Source organism: Suricata suricatta, chromosome 12 (assembly GCF_006229205.1).
Source record: "Suricata suricatta isolate VVHF042 chromosome 12, meerkat_22Aug2017_6uvM2_HiC, whole genome shotgun sequence".
Lineage (NCBI taxonomy): Eukaryota > Metazoa > Chordata > Mammalia > Carnivora > Herpestidae > Suricata > Suricata suricatta.
The window spans coordinates 39,008,028-39,028,571 of record NC_043711.1 but is presented as its reverse complement, the minus strand read 5'-3'; the positions used below and the strand labels follow the sequence as shown (position 1 = coordinate 39,028,571).

The following is a 20,544-nucleotide window of genomic DNA, read 5'->3' as shown; positions in this document are numbered from 1 at the left end:
CTCACCAGACCCTGGGATTCCTAACCTTTACACATGCCTCATGAATGTGTCTGAGCACGTGATCCTGCATTCCCATTCTTTTAACTTAATTCTGGATAAAGTTCAAAGACAAGAGTGCACCCATTGGATTTAGTATCCTACTAGACTGCGTTCAGCCAAAAACGCCTCTTCAGTGAAAACATCAAATAAGGGTGGCATCCTTATTCCTATTTTACAGAGGGGAAACCGAGCCCCTGCATTGTTAACAAAATGTCCTGAGTCACTATGTCCTAGAAATAATAACTAGCATTTATTAATTAACTAACATTTGTTAATTTAAAAAAGGCACAGAGAGATTAAGCAACGTTGACAGTTCATACAGCCGCGAGGTAAAGGAGCTGGTATCAGTCAGCCGTTCTAACTATGTAGGCCACACGCAGCAAGCAGATCATCCTGCCTTTGCTACCTTACTTAATCTAACTTAATATTATTTTGATGCTATGAATTAGGTACTAACAGTGGTATGCTGGTAAATATCAAACAAGTGGTCTCTAAGGAAGGGTGTAGTACTGATTTGTAGTGTTTGCCCATTTCCATGGTGTAAATATTCCCACTAGAGTCAATTTCAAGCTTCCACAATGCCGTCAATGAGCCCAGAAATGGGAAGATATGTTCAGTAACTCTCCATTATATGCTATTTTCATTGTATAGATAAAATACATGTAAATATCTTCAAGAAATTGATAATAGTAAGGTGCAATAAATATTAGGAAAGATACATTTTTATGGCTTTTATATATTAAAAAAAACTTTTTTTGAGAGGTGGGGGCACAAATGAGTGATGGACAGTGAGAGAAAGAATCCCAGGAGGGGCAGAGAGAGAGAAAGAAACAGGGCTCACCCAAAGTGGGGCTCCTAGTTTACCTGAAGTGGGGCTCGAGCTCACCCAATGTGGGACTCAAACTCACCACCCATGAGATCATGACCTGAGCTTCATGAGATCACGTCAAATGCCCAATGACTGAGCCACTCAGGTGCCCTGTGGCCTTATTTTTAATGTAGTGTACTTAACTATAAGTGATCAAGAGTAATGTCTACAACATGTTTCCATTTTTGTGTATAAGAGAAAACTCTCCATCATAGATATGTGTATATGTGTTTATTTGATTTAAAATTTATTTTTTTAATGTTTTATTTATTTTTGATACAGAGAGAGACAGAGCATGAGAGGGGGAGGGGCAGAGAGAGAAGGAGACACAGAACTGGAAGCAGGCTCCAGGCTCTGAGCTAGCTGTCAGCACAGAGCCTGACGTGGAGCTCGAACCCACAAATGTGAGATCATGACCTAAGCCGAAGTCGGAGCCTTAACCGACTGAGCCACCCAGCCACCCCTGTGTTTATTTGATTAAAAAAAAAAAAAAGAGCAAACTGTTAAAATGGGTTACTTGAGAGACGAGGGGATCAAGAATGCCAAGAGACAGATTACCTATTTCTTGTCACATCTTTGTATTATTTGATATTTTACAGCCATAATATTGTGTTTTTATGATAAAAAATAATTTAGAGATTTTTTAAAATGGGAAACTGGAATTGGAAGGTAAGAATGACTTTTCCACTAAATATTTTAGAGATGAAGGGAATTGTAAAGGTTGAGGAACGTTCATTTTCTCATTTTAAAATTAGTGTGTGTCTTTGTTCATTGTTTTTCCCACTAGAACGAAGGCTCCATGATGGCTTTCATGGAGCCGTGATTGCAGCTTCCATCATGGCTCCCTCAAACTAGCACAACGGCTTCCCAGCCATCTCTGTATCTGTTCTTTCTCTCTGCAGTAATTTGCTAGGACTACCAGAAGAAAGAACCACAAACCAGGTGGCTAAAAGCCATAGTTTTTTTCACAATTCTGGAGGCTAGAAGTCCAAGATCAAGGTGTTAGCCGGGTTGGTTCCTTCGGAAATTGTAGGAGACTTTCTGTCCCACGCCTGTTCCCTAGTTACTGGTGGCTTGCTGGCCATTCCTTGGTGTCCCCTGGCTGCAACACTTCAATGTCTACTTCTGTCATCATAGGGTCTTCTCCTCTCCTGTGTCTGTGTTTCTTCTTCTCTTCTTATAAGGACACCAGGTAATTGGAATGTTTGTTTATTTATTTTTGAGATAGAGAAAGGGAGAGAGGTAGAGAATCCCAAGCAGGCTTTGTGCTGTGAGCACAGACTCGGGGCTCATACTCATGAATCATGAGATCATGACCTGAGCCAAAATCAAGAGCCAGATGCTTAAAACCATAAAATACCTAGGAATAAATATTACATGCTCCTTAATAGGAAGAACAAATATTGTTAAAATATCAATACGACCCAAAGCAATCTAAACATTCAATGCAATTCTTATCAAAATAACACCAGAATTATTCGCAGAGCTAGATCAAACAATCTTAAAATTTGTATGGCATCACAATCCCAGACTTCAACCTGTATTAAAAAGCTGTAATCATCAAGACAGTATGGTACTGGCACAAAAACAGACACTCAGATCAATGGAACAGAACAGAGAACCCAGAAATTGACCCATAAACGAATGGCCAACTAATCTTTGACAAAGCAGGAAAGAATATCCAATGGAATAAAGACAGTCTCTTCAGCAAGTGGTTCTGGGAAAACTGTACAGTGACATGCAGAAAAATGAACCTGGACCACGTTCTTACACCATACACAAAAATAAACTCAAGGTGAATGGAAGACCTAAACGTAAGACAGGAATCCATCAAAATCCTAGAGGAGAAAGCAGGCAAAAACCACTTTGATCTTGGCCACAGCAACTTCTTACTCAACATGTCTCCATTCATGGGAAAGGAGAGGAAAAATGAACTATTGGGACCTCATCAAAATAAAAAGCTTCTGCACAGTGAAGGAAATAATCAGCAAAAAAAACAAACAACAAACAAACAAACAAACAAACAAACAAAAAACCCTAAAAGGCAACTGATGGAATGGGAGAAGATATTTGCAAATGAGGTATCAGATAAAAGATTAGTATCCAGAATCGATAAAAAACTTATCAAACTCAACACCCAAAAAACACCCCAAAACAGATACTCCTCCAGAGAAGAGATTCAGGTGGCAAATAGATACATGAAAAACTGCTCAACATCACTCATCACCAGGAAAATACAAATTAAAACCACAATGAGGGTGCCTGTGTGGCTCAGTCGGTTAAGTGTCCGGCTTTGGCTCAGGTCATGATCTCACGGTTTGTGGGTTCCAGCCCCGTGTTGGGTGCTGTGCTGACAGTTCAGAGCCTGGAGCCTGCTTCGGATTAAGTGTCTCCCTCTCTCTCTGACCCTCCCTTGCTTGCACTGTCTCTCTATGTCTCTCAAAAATAAATTAAAAAAATAAAAAAATTCTTTAAAAACAATCCACAATGAGATATCACCTCACACCTGTCAAAATAGTTACCATTAACAACCCAGGCAACAACAGATGTTGATGAGGATGTGGAGAAAGAGGATCTCTTTTGAACTGCTGGTGGGAATGCAAACTGGTGCAACCACTCTGGAAAACAGTTTGGAGGTTCCTCAAAGAATTAAAAATAGAACTACACTACGACCCAGCAATTGCACTACTAGGTGTATATCCAAGGGATACGAGTGTGCTGTTTCAAAGGGACACAGGCACTCCAGTGTTTATAGCAGCATTATCGATAATAGTCACAGTATGGGAAGAGCCCAAATGCTCGTCAACGTATGAGTGAATAAAGAAGACATGGTATTCATATATACAATGGAATATTACTCGACAATCAAACAGAATGAAATCTTGCCATTTGCAACTACATGGATAGAATTTGAGGGTATTATGCTAAGTGGAATTAGTCAGAGAAAGACAAATATATGAATTCACTCATATGAGAACTTTAAAATACAAAACAGATGTATATAAGGGAAGGGAAGCAAAAATAATATAAAAACAGGAAGGGAGACAAAACATAAGAGACTTAAATATAGAGAACAGAGGGTTACTGGAAGGGTTGTGGGAGGGGGGATGGGCTGAATGGGCAAGGGGCATTAAGGAATCTACTCCTGAAATCATTTTTGCACCATAGGCTAATTAACTTGGACGTAAATATCAAATTAATTAATTAAGAAAAAAAGAGTCAGAAATTTAACCAACTGAGTCACTCAGACATCCCAGGATACCAGGTATTTTGGATTAAGAGTCCGCTCTACTCCAGTATTACCATCTTCACTGATTATGTCTACAATGGTTTTATTTCCAAACAAGGTCACATTCTGAGGCATTGGGGGTTAGGACTCCAACATATCTTCTGGAGGGACGTAATTCAACCCATGATGCCCTCTTATAGCCAATTCTCCATGGAGCTACCAGAGTTAACTTTAAAAAATATAAATTGGGGGGCGCCTGGGTGGCTCAGTCGGTTAAGCCTCCGGCTTCGGCTCAGGTCAGATCTCACGTTTGTGGGTTTGAGCCCCGCGTCGGGCTCTGTGCTGACAGCTAGCTCAGAGCCTGGAGCCTGCTTCCAGTTCTGTGTCCCCTTCTCTCTCTGCCCCTCCACCTCTCATGCTTTGTCTCTCTCTGTATCAAAAATAAATAAAACATTAAAAAAAATTAAAAAAAATAAATTGGTTCACTCACCCAATTCCCCACAACACCAAGAATAAAATCTAAGCTAGAGCTACCATGCCCTACTTTTTCTGATCTCTGTCTCTTTCTGCATCAATGTTTCTTCCCACTTCCTGCCTTACTAATCTGAGCTAGCCACACTCTTTCTGTTTCCAGAGCATTCCATGCTCCTTCCTCCTGGAGGGTCTTTGCTGTTCCTTCTGTCTGGAATGTGCTTCCACCAGATCTATGCCTGGCTCTCTTCCTCACTTCCTCCATCTCCCCACCCAGGGCTACCCCCTCCGAGAGGTCTAGTCTGATCCTAACTAGAACAAGGGCCACTCCTGTGTCCTTCTCTGATGTAGTTTTCTGTATAATGCTCAGTATGACATGACATTATATCTTAGAGTTATTTGTTTATTATATTACATGTTTCCGCAATAGAATGTATGCTCCATGAGGGCAAGGATTTTTTTAAATTTGAAATCCTTGCAGATATTTTATTTTTTATTTTTAATATAATTTATTGTTAAATTGATTTCCATACAACATCCAGTGCTCATTAATTTATTTTTTAATGAAACTTTTGAACAGGCAACTCATTTCCATGGCTGAAAGTCAGAATGATACAAAAAGATACTTAGAGAAGTCTCATTCTGATTCCTGCCTCTGGCCATCCAGTTTCTTTTAAAAAAATTTTCTTTTTAACGTTTATTTTTGAGAGAGAGAGGGACACGGAGTGTGAGCAGGGGAGGGTCTGAGAGAGGGAGACACAGAATCAGAAGCAGGCTCCAGGCTCTCAGCTGTCAGCACAGAGCCTGACACCGGGCTCCAACCCACGAACGATTAGATTATGACCTGAGCTGAAGTCGGCTGCTTAACCCACTGAGCCACCCAGGCGCCCTCATCCAGTTTCTTTTACTGGAGAGGAAACCATATTTACTGGTCTTGTAGTACTTCTTTATGCAAATACAATATGCATTTTTATATAGGTACATACGGGCATTTGCAGCCTTTGAAAAACATTTCTTAGATATCATTCCATATTGGTTTATAGATAATTTTTTCATTTGTTTTTATAGCTGCATAGTATTCCCTTTTAGGGACACACTATAGTTTCTTTAATCAGGTTGCTCCTGATGAACAGTCGTGGCTTCCCATCTTTTGCTACCACAAATGTCGGAAGGAATTTTTATACCACGCTGAGGCCGCCAGACTCTTGAATCCTTTTTGCATAGAACGAATGTAGAAAGATGGAGTGAGCCAGTATTACTGGGCGAGGGAGGTGTGGCCAAAAGGGAGCCGGGTAAGCCACGCTGCAGGGAGGGTCCAGCAGGTGGCGCTGCAGGCAGCAGATGCGTCTGGCCCGACCCGCCACGCCGCTCTTGCCGTGGGCGCCGACGACGGTGGCGCGGGGACGAGCGTGGGGGGTAGGGCGAGTCATATGACCCGCTCGGCTTCCTGGCTTCGGCCGCCGCGCCCGCCTGTGTCCGCCAGTAGTGCGCCGCGGCCCCGAGGAGCCGTTGAGGGGTCCGGGCTGAGGCCCGCTCGTGTGCAGGCCGTCGCTGTTGCTGTCCGCGCCCGCCCGTCCGTTCTCCCGTCCGGCCGCCATCATGCTGGCGCTCATCTCCCGCCTGCTGGACTGGTTCCGCTCGCTCTTCTGGAAGGAGGAGATGGAGCTGACGCTGGTGGGGCTGCAGTACTCGGGCAAGACCACCTTCGTCAATGTCATCGCGGTGAGTGCCGCCCGCTCGCCTGCCCGGGGCGCCGCAGCCCGCGGGTCTGGCCCAGTGCGGGCCCGAAGGCCGGGGTTCCCCTCAGCGCGATGGGGCGAGGGGGACGAGGGCTGGAGGCGAGGCGTTGCTGTCGCCTCGGCGGGGGCCGGGGTTTGGAGTTCGCGCGTGTTGGCGCCTGAGCTGTTGCGCTGATTTCGGCCGCCGAAGGGTTAATTCCATTTAGTCGTGTTCTATAAAGGGCTGGGTCCTCGACGCGGCCGTGACTTGGAAAGGGTAAAGTCGGCCTTGTCAACGTTTTTCAGGGTTGGGATTTCCTTGGGGCTTGCTTTGGGAGGGGGGTATCTGAACGCTTAACTCCGGCCCGTCCCTCCCCGGGGGGCGGATTTGGCGAGTCTGTCCATCCGGTCAGAACGCGTGAGTAAGACGCGCGAGCGTCTGTCCAGTAGCCGCTCGGGACGGAGAGCTCCGTCGTGAGGAAAGCAGGGGACCGGTGTGGGCTCCTTCACGAATTCTGTGGACAGCTGCTTCCTGGTGCTTCGGTTACTGGTTTTCAGCCGTTCCCCTTGCGGGGCCGGGATCGAGTTCATTGCTGCCGGGCTCGCTGGGAGAGACTGGGGAGAACCACTCCGGCCAGGCCGCCGCACGGTAGTCCGCAGCCTTTACTTAGCCAAGCAGTTCGGGGTCTCTGCTTTTCCAGAGCCAGTGGTCCGAAGAGTTGCATTTGTAGTCGCTTAACTTCCTGGAAAAAGGAGTTGGTCTTTGGTGAGAGTGTTTCTTGCTTGGAGGAGAGGGGAGGGGAGGGGCTGGGCAGGAACATAGCTTGTTCCAGACCCGGGGTGTCTAGGATGGAAATTGCCCTGGGAACCTATATACAAGCTGGCGTGTTTTCAGCCGTGATTGAGAGGAAGGATGATTATTAAATTTTGCTTGGGTGGTTAGTTGGTGAAGGAAGGAGTAAGAGATTCTCTTCAGTCTGTCGAGGCCAGGAGTTGCTGTGACTCACTCTTAGCTGGTAGGTGCTTGTACTTGACAGGGGTGAGCTTTTAGAACTCTTCTACAGAGAGGTGGCGGCCGTTCTTCCACCTTCTAGATGGTGGTTGAAATAGACTAGTTGCCCAACTGGTTTGGTTACAGGAATGATGGAAACACAGCTCCCTTGTGGGAGAAAATAATGTAACGTGTGACTCTTAGTCGTGCAGTAAGTAGTAGAGTGGCAGGAATGAGTAAGACTTTAGGAAAAAAGATTAGCAGAGATCCAAACTTCCTTTGAAGAATGTTGCATGTAAGTATAAAGAAATTTACCTATTTGTTCGGCTCCTTTGGTGATAAGTTTTTATTTTTGTTTTTATTTTTTTGGCTTGAAATGACTATCTCTTCCGCAGGTATAGTAGAGTGGAATGTGCATGTGATAACACATTAAAAAAATAAAATCTTTGGATTCAGTATCCATAGTGGAGTTTTTATATGATGTGGAAAAGTTAAAAATCTCAGTTCACTATACATTTTCTGATATCCCCTGAGGTAAGAATTAAAGTCTCCTTGTATCCCCTGTCCTTTTGGCAAAACTGAATTAATACACAGTGTTGATGTAGGTCTGTCACTACAATTAGTCGTTGAATTGGTTGCAGAGAAGTAGTTACGCTTCGGAAATCTGAAAAAGTTTAGTAAATCTTTGAAGAACTTCTAAAGACATAAGCATGAACATCATGCTTGATTATATATTCTTTTTTCTTGTAGACAGCGTAGCTTAATATAATGAGCAAGAACTTTGAAGTGAAGGAACCACGGGTTTGCGATCTGGCTCAGCCACTCTGCAACCTTGTATCCTCTCTTCAGTCCTTGCTATCTTAGCTATTAAGTAGAGATAATAATATGTTTCTGAAAGAGTTGTTTTGGGGAGTAAATGAAATGACAGATGTGACCAGCACTATGCCTGCCCAAAGAATGGGCCAGGTAAGTGGTAGCTGTTGTTATTTGTAGCAGATACACTTTTTTAATTCAGAAACAGTGTTTTGAAAAACATTTAGAAGGGAATTAGCTGTGCCCATTTCTTTCTTTGAATCTAATTTATCCAAACGTGGGCTCCAGTAGTGGATTTGTGGATTGTTGGCAAATGATCACATCATGTACTCCTCTCCCCACCCCCCTAATTTTTTTTTTTTTTTAAATTGTGTTAGATTATCTTAACAACAGAGCTTCTGGAACGCTGTTGAACTTAATGTGAACCACTGGTTCCACTTTTTTTTTTTTAAATACATTAGACTGTTTTTTTTTTTTTTTTTTTTGAGAGGGAGAGCACTAGAGTAAAAGCGGAGGAGGGGCAGAGACAATCCGAACTAGGCTCCATGTTCTGAGCTCTCACACTGCGTGAGATAATGACCTGAGCTGAAGTTGAACTCTTAACCGGCTGAGCCACCCAGGCACCCCAGCCTATTCTTTTTGAATTATAATTATATGGGTAGGTTTGGTTTAGGAAAAAATCTGGACGGTAGTTGGTTATAATCTTTAAGATGCTGACAAAAAGAGACCTTAATTAATTTCACACCTTCTTAAAAAATGTCAGACTCTAACCTAATCTGTGATTATTATAGACTATATTGAGAGTGAGGAAAAGTTAGTAATTAAAGTTGATGTTACAGACTTTTAGATAAAAACGTTTCAAAATAGTGAATTTAGCCTTGTCTTTAAAAAAATTAACTGCATTATTCTTTGTGTTTTGTATAAAATGTTTGACTTATAGATTCAGAAATACAGATGGGTTGAGTGTGTATTTAGAAAGTTGGCCATTTACTTACATTCAACAAGTAACTTAGGCATGAAAAGCTTAAGGTGAACATAAACATAAAATGTGGCTCTATCTTCTCCCTTAAGGGTTATGAAACATTTCATAAATATCGTTTAACTTACTAGAAAGGTTTGTGTAGGGTTTGGTCCATTCTGAAATTAGGCAATCTATTTACAGAGAGGTTCAGTCCTAAAATTCATATTCTTGTGGTTTTAAAACTTCAGTGATACTCCATTTTATCTGATATTTTTACATAGAGACCGTTAACACATGTAATGTACTCTTTTCTTTGGACATTAAAAAAAGAAACTTCTCTAGTATTAAATTTTCTCCTTAGTGTTAGGGTATGAAATATTGCTCATTGCTAAGTATTTTGGCAGTTATTGCATAATAAATCATGTGTCCTCTATGTGTAATGTTTGTTGAATAATCTTTGTTTTTAACAGAGATGCTTACATGGGTTATAGGATAGTTACTAAGAAATGTTTAGTAGGGTTTGCCAAGGTGTTCTAGGCTAACTTTTATAGATACTGTGTGTTTTTGAAATGAGTAGTATAAAAATTTATATTGGTACTTAACAGGTTAATTCAAGGAAAAGTTTATCAACTGCTGCGAATTAGGAAAGGGAGATATTTTGAAAGATTGTAGAAATTTGAACCTAGAATAATTTTTTTTAGCATTTCTCTTAACTTTAATTAAGTGGTCTAATTTTGACTCTCATTTTATAGATGTAGCTAGAAAATCTAGAAAAGTAATTCCTAAGGTAACAAAGCTAATTAGCGGAGATAAAATTAGAACCTACAGCCAGTGTGCTTTTACTTTTCTTATCTGCCTCTGTAAAATCTAGCTGAGATTAGAATCCTAGAGCTGTGGATTGGGAAATCTTAATCCTTTAAATATCTTTTTTCATTTATTTGTACATAAATATACTCTCCTTATGGATGTGGATAACCTTTTATTTTATTACTTTTTAAAGCTTTATGTTGTTTGTTTTTGAGAGAGAGCATGAGTCAGGGAGGGACAGAGAGAGGGGACAGAGGATCCAAAGTGGGCCCCATTCTGACAGTAGCAAGCTGGGTGCGGGGGCTTGAACTCACGAACCAGAAGATCATGACCTCATGGTCCTGGTTGGACGCTCAGCCAAATGACCCACCGAGGTGCCCCAAATCTGGATAACATTTTAAATCCAAGTATCTTAAGTATGTTGATTAACATTTGAGGACTATTTGCATATATGTGTGTGTATTTATGTTTGAGGATATGAATTAGGGGAAGGAATGATAGTCCGTGTAAAATAGAAGTAGTGGAATATTATAATGTTTGGACATTTAAGTAATTGGCTAACAGGGGTTGTTGGGTTCCTGAGCTATGTCTATTGTCTTTAAAAAGCAGAAATAGGGGCTCAGTTGGTTAAGCATCCTACTCTTGATTCGGATGGAGGTCATGATCTCATGTTTCTGTGCTGACAGCGGGGAGCCTGCTTGGGATTCTCTCTTCTCCCCTCCCCCCCATAGGCAGGCTCTCTATCAAAATAAACAAACATTAAAAAAGAAAAGTAGAAATAAGTCTGGATTTGATCAGTTTTTATTATTTAGTTATTTTAGGGTAAGAATGGCAAAAACAGTTTTTAAAGAAAATACAATATGGTTCAAGTCTAAAGGTTAGTAAATTTGAAACTTTACTGTAGAAACTAGCCTTCTAATGAGTTGGTCTTCCAGTTCACATTAGGAATTGTGGGACACGAGGCGTCCTGCCAGGGAGCTTCTTTTCTAGGCTCTTTATCCTTCATCCCCAGTCCCATTATTTTTGCCACGTAGACCTAGAATCTCAGAAGCCAGATGTTCTCATGAAGCTGGTACAATAATGCATTTTAAATTACTGACTTAGGGGTGCCTGGGTGACTTACTAGTTAGTGTCCAACTCTTGATTGTGGCTCAGGTTTTGATCTCACGGATTGAGATCCAGTCCCACATTGGGCTCTATGCTGACAGTGTGGAGCCTGCTTGAGATTCTCTCACTCGGTCTCTGCCCCTCCCCCTACTTGTGTGTATACTTTTTATCTCAACATAAATAGACATTCCAAAACAAAAGGGATTTTTAAATTGCTCACTTTGAATATATCTCACAATTTGAGGCACTTTTTAACTTCATCAAAGATAAAAATGGGTGGTAAGTGAACATGGATACAAAATGGATTGCAACTATAAAAACTAGTTACTTAAATGCTATTTTTAGGATTTTTTTCCTGACTTTCAAAATAATACAGGGTTATTAGTAGAAATTTGAAAAAATGGCATAAAGTAGAAGAAACCACTTGTGGTCTTCATCATCCAAGGTTAACTGACTGTCAGCATTTCCAGTGTGGGTGCACGTGGGTAGCTCAGTCAGCTCAGTGATCTCAGCTCAGGTCATGATCTCATGGTTCCTGAGTTCAAGCCCTGCTTGGGGCTTTGTGCTGACAGAGTGGAACTTGCCTGAGATTCTCTATCCCTCTCTTTCCCTCCCCCACTCTCTCTCTTAAAATAAATAAAGTTAATAAAAAGTATTCCTTTTTTTTCTTTTTAAAATGTATATATCCAGATGCCTTTAAACTTAAAAATTTTAAACCCTTTTAAAAAAAGTTTTGAGGGATGTTTGGGTGACTTAGTTGGTTAAGCAGCCAACTTCAGCTCAGGTCATGATCTCACAGTTCGAGCCCCGTGTCGGGCTCTGTGCTAACAGCTCAGAGCCTGGAGCCTGCTTTGGATTCTGTGTCTCCCTCTCTCTCTGACCCTCTCCAAGTCATACTCTGTTTCTGTCTCAATAATAAACATAAAAAAATAAAAAAAATGTTATAAAAAAGTTTTGAGATCTCTAGTTTTAAAAAAAATTATGGTGTATGCATTTTTTGTGTGTGAAAAAACCATTTTAATGCCTTTATAATTTATTCTTTTATGGCATATCATGTGGCTATGTCATAATATATTTGATTGTTTCCTTATTATTGGACATTTGAGTAGTTTTCAGGGTTTGGCTATTGTACATTAATTTGATCTGCATTTCCTAAGGATGGATTCCAGAGTTACATCATGGGGTCAAGAGATAGAAACATATTTCATGTCAAATGGCCAAATTACTGTCCAGAAAGTATGCATTACTGACAGTGTTTTCTGAATAGATTTCATGTATGAAGTTGGAATTAAGCTAAACACTAGTTCTTTGTTATTTTTAGAGCAAAACATACTTAGTTTTGTTGATAAGTAAAGTAAACCAGCAGTATTTTTAAACTATTTTATTAGGTAATTGCTCTGTTTCTGTGTTTAATGTTTAAAGAAGTATCTGCTTATGCTTCAGCAACTGCTAAGACTGAGACTATAGAGAACATAATTCCTTTTTCAATTTTCTTTTTTATTGAACTTTGCAGGCAACTCTTATAAATACGGCTCATCCCCTTTAGCTATCTGGATGTAATTTGTTTTAAACTTACTGGTAGATTGCATTAGGAGTTTGTATTCCAGGAATCTGGCATATTTCCATGCAGTTCTTAACTAATCTTGTCCTATTATGGTGTAATGCTGCCTTTTCTTGTTGGGGGTGGAGGGAGAGTGTTAAATATTCTTTTCTAAATCAGAATCTAAGAACATTTGCTAGGGAGACCACTTTTTGAGGCTATAACTTTTTTTTTTTTTTTTTTTTTTTGGTGTGTGTGTTTTAATGGTTATTTATTTTGAGAAAAAGAGAGAATGAGAACATGCATGAGCAGGGGAGGGGCAGAGAGAGGGGGAGAGAATCCCACGCAGGCTCTGCACAATCAGCACAGAACCACTAGAGCCTAATGGGGGCTGGATCTTACAAGCCATGAAATCATGACCAGAGCCGAAATCAAGAACCTGAGACTTAACTGACTGAGCCCTCCTGGTGCCTCAAGTGTATGCATTTTTTTGAATGAATAACTTGGGTATCATTTATAATTATAAAAGTTGATTCATGTCCTTTGTGCTCATATATGAAAAAACTCTGAAAAATTATTAACTTATTTGTTGAGTAGATTAAAATTAAATGACAATTTAAAGCATTTAGTTTTTCTTTCTTTTTTTCAAATATAATTTATTGTCAAATTGGCTTACATACACACCCAGTGCCCATCCCAGGTGCCCTCCTCAGTGCCCATCACCCATTTTCCCCTCTCCCCCGAACTCCTCCCATGTATCCTCAGTTTGTTCTCTGTATTTAAGAATCTCCTGTGATTTGCTTCCCTTCCTCTCTGTAACTATTTCCCCCTCCTTTCCTTCCTCCATGGACTTCTGTTAAGTTTCTCAAGATCTACATATGAGTGGAAACATGGTATCTGTCCTAGGACTGACTGACTTCACTCAGGCATTCAGTTTTTCTGAGAGGTAACAAACAAAAATTGGAATCTCTAATGAAATAATGTGAGTTAATTTCTTTCTTCAGAGTCAGAATTAAAAAGCTTTTATTCTGTTGTGCTATTTTTTTTTTTAAGGTTACACTATTTCTTAAATCGGACATTGGATCTTGTATTTGGATCCAATTTCATAATTTGTCTAGTTTATACAGTAGAATAACATTCTCCATATCCCAAAAGGAATTTTTTTACATTAATGATATCTAAGCTTAGAGTTAATTTAAGTTAACTTAATTTCATTTATGCTTTAGGGTTCATTTAAAAATTCTAAGAATATTTTATTTTTAAAGAATTATAATTCTGGCAAAATACTTTTAGGTTTCAGGTGTCAGAGTAGTGACATTTCTGCTTGAAAATTGAAGCCCTTCCTTCTAAACTGGGTTGGAAAAATAATCATTTGTTATTTAAAATAAAATTTGGATGATGATTAATTGGCAAAATAATCCTAAAAGCATCTTTTTAACCAATTTACTTGATAACAATTACTTTAGCTTTACCAAAGTAGTATTAATGAAGAATATATTTGAGCCTAAATTTGTTAGCATATGAGTGTGGTATCAATGAGTTTGTTTGGAATATGGTTAAGTGGCTGCATGAGTTAGAATGGCATAAAGGTTAGTAATTGAGAGCCAAACTATTGAGGTTCAGATCCTTACTCTTTGACTTGTGTTGTTTTTGGCAAGTTCTTTAACTCTCAGTGTATGTTTCCTTACATATAAAATGGGAATAATAGTAGTTTCTATCTCATAGAGTTGTTATAAGTTAATATTTAAAAAACATTTTGAACAGTGTTCAAAAGGCATATGATATGAAAGTGCTTCATAAATGTTAGCTGTTGAAATGTTACTGCATTGTGCTCTCCTTGAGGTCAGGGATTTCTGTTGCTTTTGTTCACTGATGTATTCCAGTTCCTTGAAACAGTGCCTGGCACATACTAGGTGCTCAAATATATTTTCAAATAGATATTCAAAATAAAAAATTAAGACAGATGTCTTTATGAACCCATATTCCATTTTCATGCAAAGTATGCAGTGTAGCACAGTGTTAAGAATGAGAGTTAAGAATGCAGCCTTGTGGTACAAGGTGGAGTAGACTGATCCCAACTGGAAGAAAAGAGTGGTCCTTGGCAGTACTACGTGCCCTCTAGAATTTAGGCTTTGTGTACAAGTGTGTGCTTAGATTGTCATTTTAAATTTGGATAAGACCATAATATTGGCATCCATTTACAGGTGTTTACTTTAATTTTTAAACCAAGATTTATGATTAGAGTGGGTTTAATCACTGTTGACAGCCATAGATTTGCAAGCCCCAACTGGCAGTATAATGTGTGGTAGCCCATCCTCTCCTAGATGAGAAGTGGGCCCTTGAGACTGCATGCAGCCTAAAGCAGAAAGAGCTTTTGGCAGAGTTTCCTCTCTGAAGGTGGCTTAAGGTCCGGTTTAGACACTGATCACTAGACCTACCTTTTTTTGACAGCTTATTTTGTCTAGAGAATGTTTGAATGCAAATATGTTGACTTTATTATTTTTAAATAGTTCTTGTCAGAGGAAAAACCAGGAAATGGAAGAAACCCACTTTTTCCCCCTCTCCAGAATCTAGCCGTTTGACTCCTAGGTTTTGGTTTCTTTATTTAATTGTATTTTCTGCATTCAGTGGCTGAATTAAAAAAAAACTTAAAATATTTGTTTCTTAAAAAAATACGCATAATTCATATTTAAGAAGAAGAGGGTAGATGTTTGGCGCCTGTGTGGCTCAGTTGGTTGAGCATCTGACTTTGGCTCAGATCATAATCTTGTGGTTTGTGGGTTCGAGCCTTGTTTTGGGCTTTGGAGCCTGTTTTGGATATTCTCTCTCCCTCTCTCTCTGCCCCTCTCCTGCTTGTGCCAGGCGTGCACTCTCTCTCTCTCTCAAAATAAATAGATGTTTAAAAAAAACTATAGAAAGTGTAGATACACAAAAAAGTCATCTTTAATACCATTAGGATTTAATCATTATTAAACTGTATATCCTTCCAGTTTTCCCTATCTTTATACACACACAAATAATATACTTTTTTTGTTTTTGAGATATAATTAACATATAACATTATATTGCATTCAAGTGTATGGTATAATGATTGCATATTTGTATATAGTGCAAAGTAGTCATCACAGTAAGTCTAGTTAACCTCCATCACCATGCATAGTTATACTTTTTATCTTATGATGTGAATTTTTAAGACATACTGCTTAGCAACTTTCAAATATGCAGTGTAGTACTATTAACTATAGTTATCATGGTGCACATGACATCTTATTTATTTTATAATTGGAAGATTGTACCTTTTGGCCCCTATACCTGTTCACCTGTTGCCACCCATCATCCCCCTACTCTCTGCCTCTGGCAACCACCACTTTGTTCTCTGAGTCCTTTTTTTTCTTTTAAGATTTTACAAAGAAGTGTCTTTCTCTGACTTATTTTACTTTGCATAATGCCCAGTATATGCCTTCTTGATCACAGTGACAGGATCATGTTGTACATACTTAGTCATCTCATGTAGTCTATTTGATGTATCTACTTTGATGGCTAATAGGCAACTCATGTTTAATCAGCTCGAGATGGAACTTTTGATCCCCTTCTGCCTCAATCCAAGGGACCAAGATCTATCCTTTTCTAAAAAATATTAAATGAAATGGATGCTAGAGGCTTTAATTAATTTATATACATACATTTTGGTTGCAGGCACTATTTTCCACTGTTCAGTGGATATTTGTGCCTATGACTTTGTTTTTGCAATTTTCTTTGGTGTGTCTGAAGGTGGGCCAGTTTGACCAATTTTAACCTTTACATGCTTCTCTCAACCCTGTCTGTAGCATGTAATTTCCTGAGTTAGGACTGATGATATCACCTCCATCATAATTTTCACCACACTTACCACCTTAAGAAATTATCTTATTTACTGTCTTTGTCTCTTTTATGAAATGTAAGTTCTTTTATGAACGTAAATTCCATAGGGCAGAGCTTTCTCCTTTTTTCAGTACTGTATTTCGGTACAAAGCACTATGCCCCGCATACAATAGGTTTTCTAAATATTGAGTGAATGAATGTGTATAAAGCATAGTGTTTCTGTTTTATGTATACTTAAACTGTGTGCAAGGCATTATGATAGATGATTCATAAATGTGTCAGATGGGGTTGTTTATGGTAGCATAGGTGCCTCATAGTAGCGATGTATAAATTAGAAATACTAAGTGCCTTTAGACTGGCACAAAATGCTTTGGGAATCTCTTTACTCTGACCTCTCTAAGACATTGGGGGTGTTTTAGAAAGGCAGTTTAGTGGGACCATGGTGGGAATGGCCAATGAGGTGAGCTTTGAGAGTAGAGTAGTTTTCATTTATCCATGAGTATTTGAAGCGGTGTTCTAGGTAGCATAGATATAATGAGGAACAAAACATACCTGATTTCTTGTGCAGCTTCCATTATTATGGAGGGAAGAAAAGATGTTCAAGAAAGAATAGTGGGAGTAGCAAAGGCACAACTGGGGACAAGAAATTTTGTTGAATTAAGTGTAACTTGCATGAAGGAGAAAACAAGAGACTGGAAAAGTAGATTTGTATGCATGGGGAGCCACAGATGATTTTTGTTCAGAGGAATGAAGTAAAACTGTTTTCCATAGGATTAATTTAGTAGCAATATATAGACCAATGAAAAGGAACTTTGTCACAAGGTTATTACAAAGGTCTGATTGAGAGGTAATGAATGGGGGGAGAGTTAAGGAGTAAGGAAAAGATGAGCAAGGGGCACCTGGATGGCTCATTCGGTTGAACTCAGGTCATAATTTCGTGGTTCATGGGTTCAAGCCCTGTATGGGGCTCTCTGCTAACAACTAACTCAGAGCCTGGAGCCTGCTTCAGATTCTGTGTCTTCCTCTCTCTCTGACCCTCCTGTGCTCACAATGTCTGTGTGTCTGTCTCTCTCAAAAATAAATCATAAATAAACATTAGGAAAAAAATTAAAAAGAAAAAATAAGATGAGCTTTATTAGGGAAGTAGAATAGGTATGATTTAGTGGTTGAATCAGATATGCAGGGCAAAGGGGGATTTGTAAGGAGTTGAGTGAATGTTGGGAAATATGGTTGTGTGATCAAATAGTGGATATGGGGTAGAGAACGAGGAATGGGTTTAGAAGAGATAGGGATGAATTGAGTATAAAATGTATTTTTATGCTTAATGGTAAAAAGGAAATTTGTGGTTGGGAAGGGCATTCATGCTATTATTTTTAGATATAGGAGGACTAAAATGAGAATTAAAATATAATCAATTCATATCTTTATCTTAGTAGTAAGGACTTAGTAAGTAGTTGAGCATTCAATTCTGGTTTCTCTTCTAAAGAACGTTGTAGAGTATTTTCTTTCTTGTGATTTGTGTCAGTTATGCTACCCTGCTGACTACTTATTTTGCAAATGTTTTATAAGCAAGGAATAAACAGAATGTTCTCCACTCTTCCAGAATTTCAGTTGAACTGTCTTGATTTGTTTATGGGGTTATGTACCTTAGTCTGTACTCAGATTGCAGGCTGCCCAGTAAACGTCCTAATCCATAGGCCTTGAGGCGGCTGAATGAAGGCTGTATATTCAAAGTGGCTCGGGCTCTTGTCGGCTTGGAAGCCTTCCTGATTTAATTTAAAGAGGAATGATTCTGTCCCTGGAAAGTGTCTGATTTTGTTTTGTATACCATCTTTCTACTGAAGAGAAAAGCTGGTATGTATAATTCGTTGTGCTTTAAACATAAAGGATATCTGATGTCTTGGGATTTCAGTTGTGATTTTTCTTAGGTGCTGGGTCAATGGATAGCTAGTCTTAGACTCAGGATATCGTTTTTCTTTCTTACTGGGTTATTTTACTGATTATTTTACTATGTGACTGAAAAGACATAGTGTGATCCTTAGTCCTCCTATCCCAGTTATGCTGTTTGATATTTGCTAAGAGATTCATTAAGTACAGTCTTCTGTGGACTTAACAGTGCTCAAAGACATCTGTTCATTTTAGAACATGTGGACATTATCAAATAACAAAAAAGGAACTGGCTATGTATGCCATGTCATTCTTAAGGGTAGTTAATGCAAAGAGACATCCTACTATTTCTTATACTGTCCTTTTCTACTATCTGTCTCCAAAACTGGAGTATGCGGTGAAAACCTATTCATTTATTTAGTTAGTGAAACAGTTGACTGTTTTAGGAAGTGCGTTCACATAGGAAAGCATTGTATGATTCTTTTGGTCTCCTTGTTAAATAGATACTCACTGGCTTATAAAAGATAAAAAGAGGTCAAGTGACACAGTTTTGAGATAGATCTGGAATGCAATTCCAACTCAGCCTGAATGTTCTAGTTCATGAAAAAGATAAACTGTGATGAATCCTGTTTACAGACATATCCTTTAGGATCTTGGTTTGCCACTTGGTATAGTACAGCTTTTCCAAGTTCTGTGACTGAGACTAGCTGGGAAACTGGGTATCACCTCTTGTGGTATTTCTTAGGCATTTTTAGCTTTCTTTGGCAATTCTTTGATAATTCATACTTTAAGTCTATTTTACTGATTGTTGTAATACTTTTTTTTCTATATTATCCTTGCCAGGAACACTTGTAAATTTTAGTGGTGTGTGTGTGTGTTTGGCAGACTTTGGACTGGGTCTTAAATTTGCCAGTGAAAATTAGCAAGATGGTTGTGAGGAGGAGGAAGCAGGCCTTGAAATACGTTAGACTGTGTTAATAATGGAGAATGAGATGCCCGATACCGAGCCATTTTCCTTTGTCTGCAATACATTATGTCCTGATCCTCCTTTTCCCTGAGACAGCACTCTTACAAATTTTTTAGGTCCCATATCTGTGGAGCCTTGCCTTAACTCTTTTCCCAGGCAAAGTTAATTGCCCTTTGCTCTCTTTTCATAGCATTTTTTAAAAAAATTGTATTTATTTGCATCAATTATATATCTTTTTATCTGTTTCTACTTACAGACTGCAGACTTCCTTATTTATATCCCTTAAATGTAACTCTGTGCCTGACTCAGGAGGTGCTCCATAATTATTGACTTAGTGGAGTGAAGCAGTATAGTGTATTGTTTAAGTATGTTGAGTCAGACATGCTTATATTTGAATTGTAGATCTGTCAGAACTCTGTGGCCCCCTCAAAGTGGTGATTTGGGAATGAGAGTAGTTGTCGCATGGGCTCATGGTTTGAGGGAAGATAAATCAGCAGAGTACCTGGCATAAATGCTCCGTAGTTGATAATTATCACTGTGGTTGATGTGGTATTTGAGGAGAAGGGCTGGAGCACGTGCTCCGGTTAGATGGCAGATGAAGTGGATCCTACCTCACCCCTCAAGTAAGCACTGAATAGGGATTCAGTTTTGAAGGAGGAGGAAAGGTTTCTGAGTTCCAGGATAGAGGTCTGCTGGCCACTAGGGAGCAGTTTTTTGATTCTTGATGAAGGTCTGTCATTGTGAGAGAAATTAAAATCACAGACTGTTCTTTGCCATCACAGATGAGCCATGATGCTTGGGGCAGCTTACTGAAAAATTTGCTGGTCTTTTTGTTTTGTCTTCCTGTTGGTAAGTTTGATAGTGGTTACTAGTTTTGGCTTGGTGGAATACTAAATTGGTATTTTACTTTACTTACCCATTTATGATCTCTCAGTTGACCATTGAGTTTTTTTTGTTGTTCCTGTGTTTGAGCAGCCTAACACGGACTTCAAGCTTCTGTACGAGTAATGACCTTTACTTATTTATCAATAGACAGCTCTCAAATATGTGAAGCATTTTTATTCAAATAGAAAGTAACATTAGAGTTTTGAAATTCAGACTTGTGTTCAAATCCCAGTTTTCCTGGTGTGTGTGACCTTGCTTTTAAGCTTCCTTTTCTGTAAAATGAGACCAGTAAAGTGATTGGTGTCATGTTGTTGTTAACATTATTACTATTTGTTATTAATAGTGTAAGTCAGTGACATATTCCTAACTAATAATAATGATGTATTCTTGACGCAGGAAT

General features: G+C 39.2%; 1 protein-coding gene across 1 annotated transcript in view; it reads left to right on the top strand.

Annotated features, from left to right (window-relative positions):
• The first annotated feature begins 6,016 nt into the window (after positions 1-6,016).
• The window catches only part of ARL8B (ADP ribosylation factor like GTPase 8B), a 52,064-nt gene continuing 37,536 nt past the window's right edge, over positions 6,017-20,544 (top strand). The window contains exon 1 of the mRNA XM_029917530.1: positions 6,017-6,329. Within this exon, the coding sequence (XP_029773390.1) occupies positions 6,207-6,329 (123 nt within the window). The 5' untranslated portion in view covers positions 6,017-6,206. The remainder of the gene's footprint in view (positions 6,330-20,544) is intronic.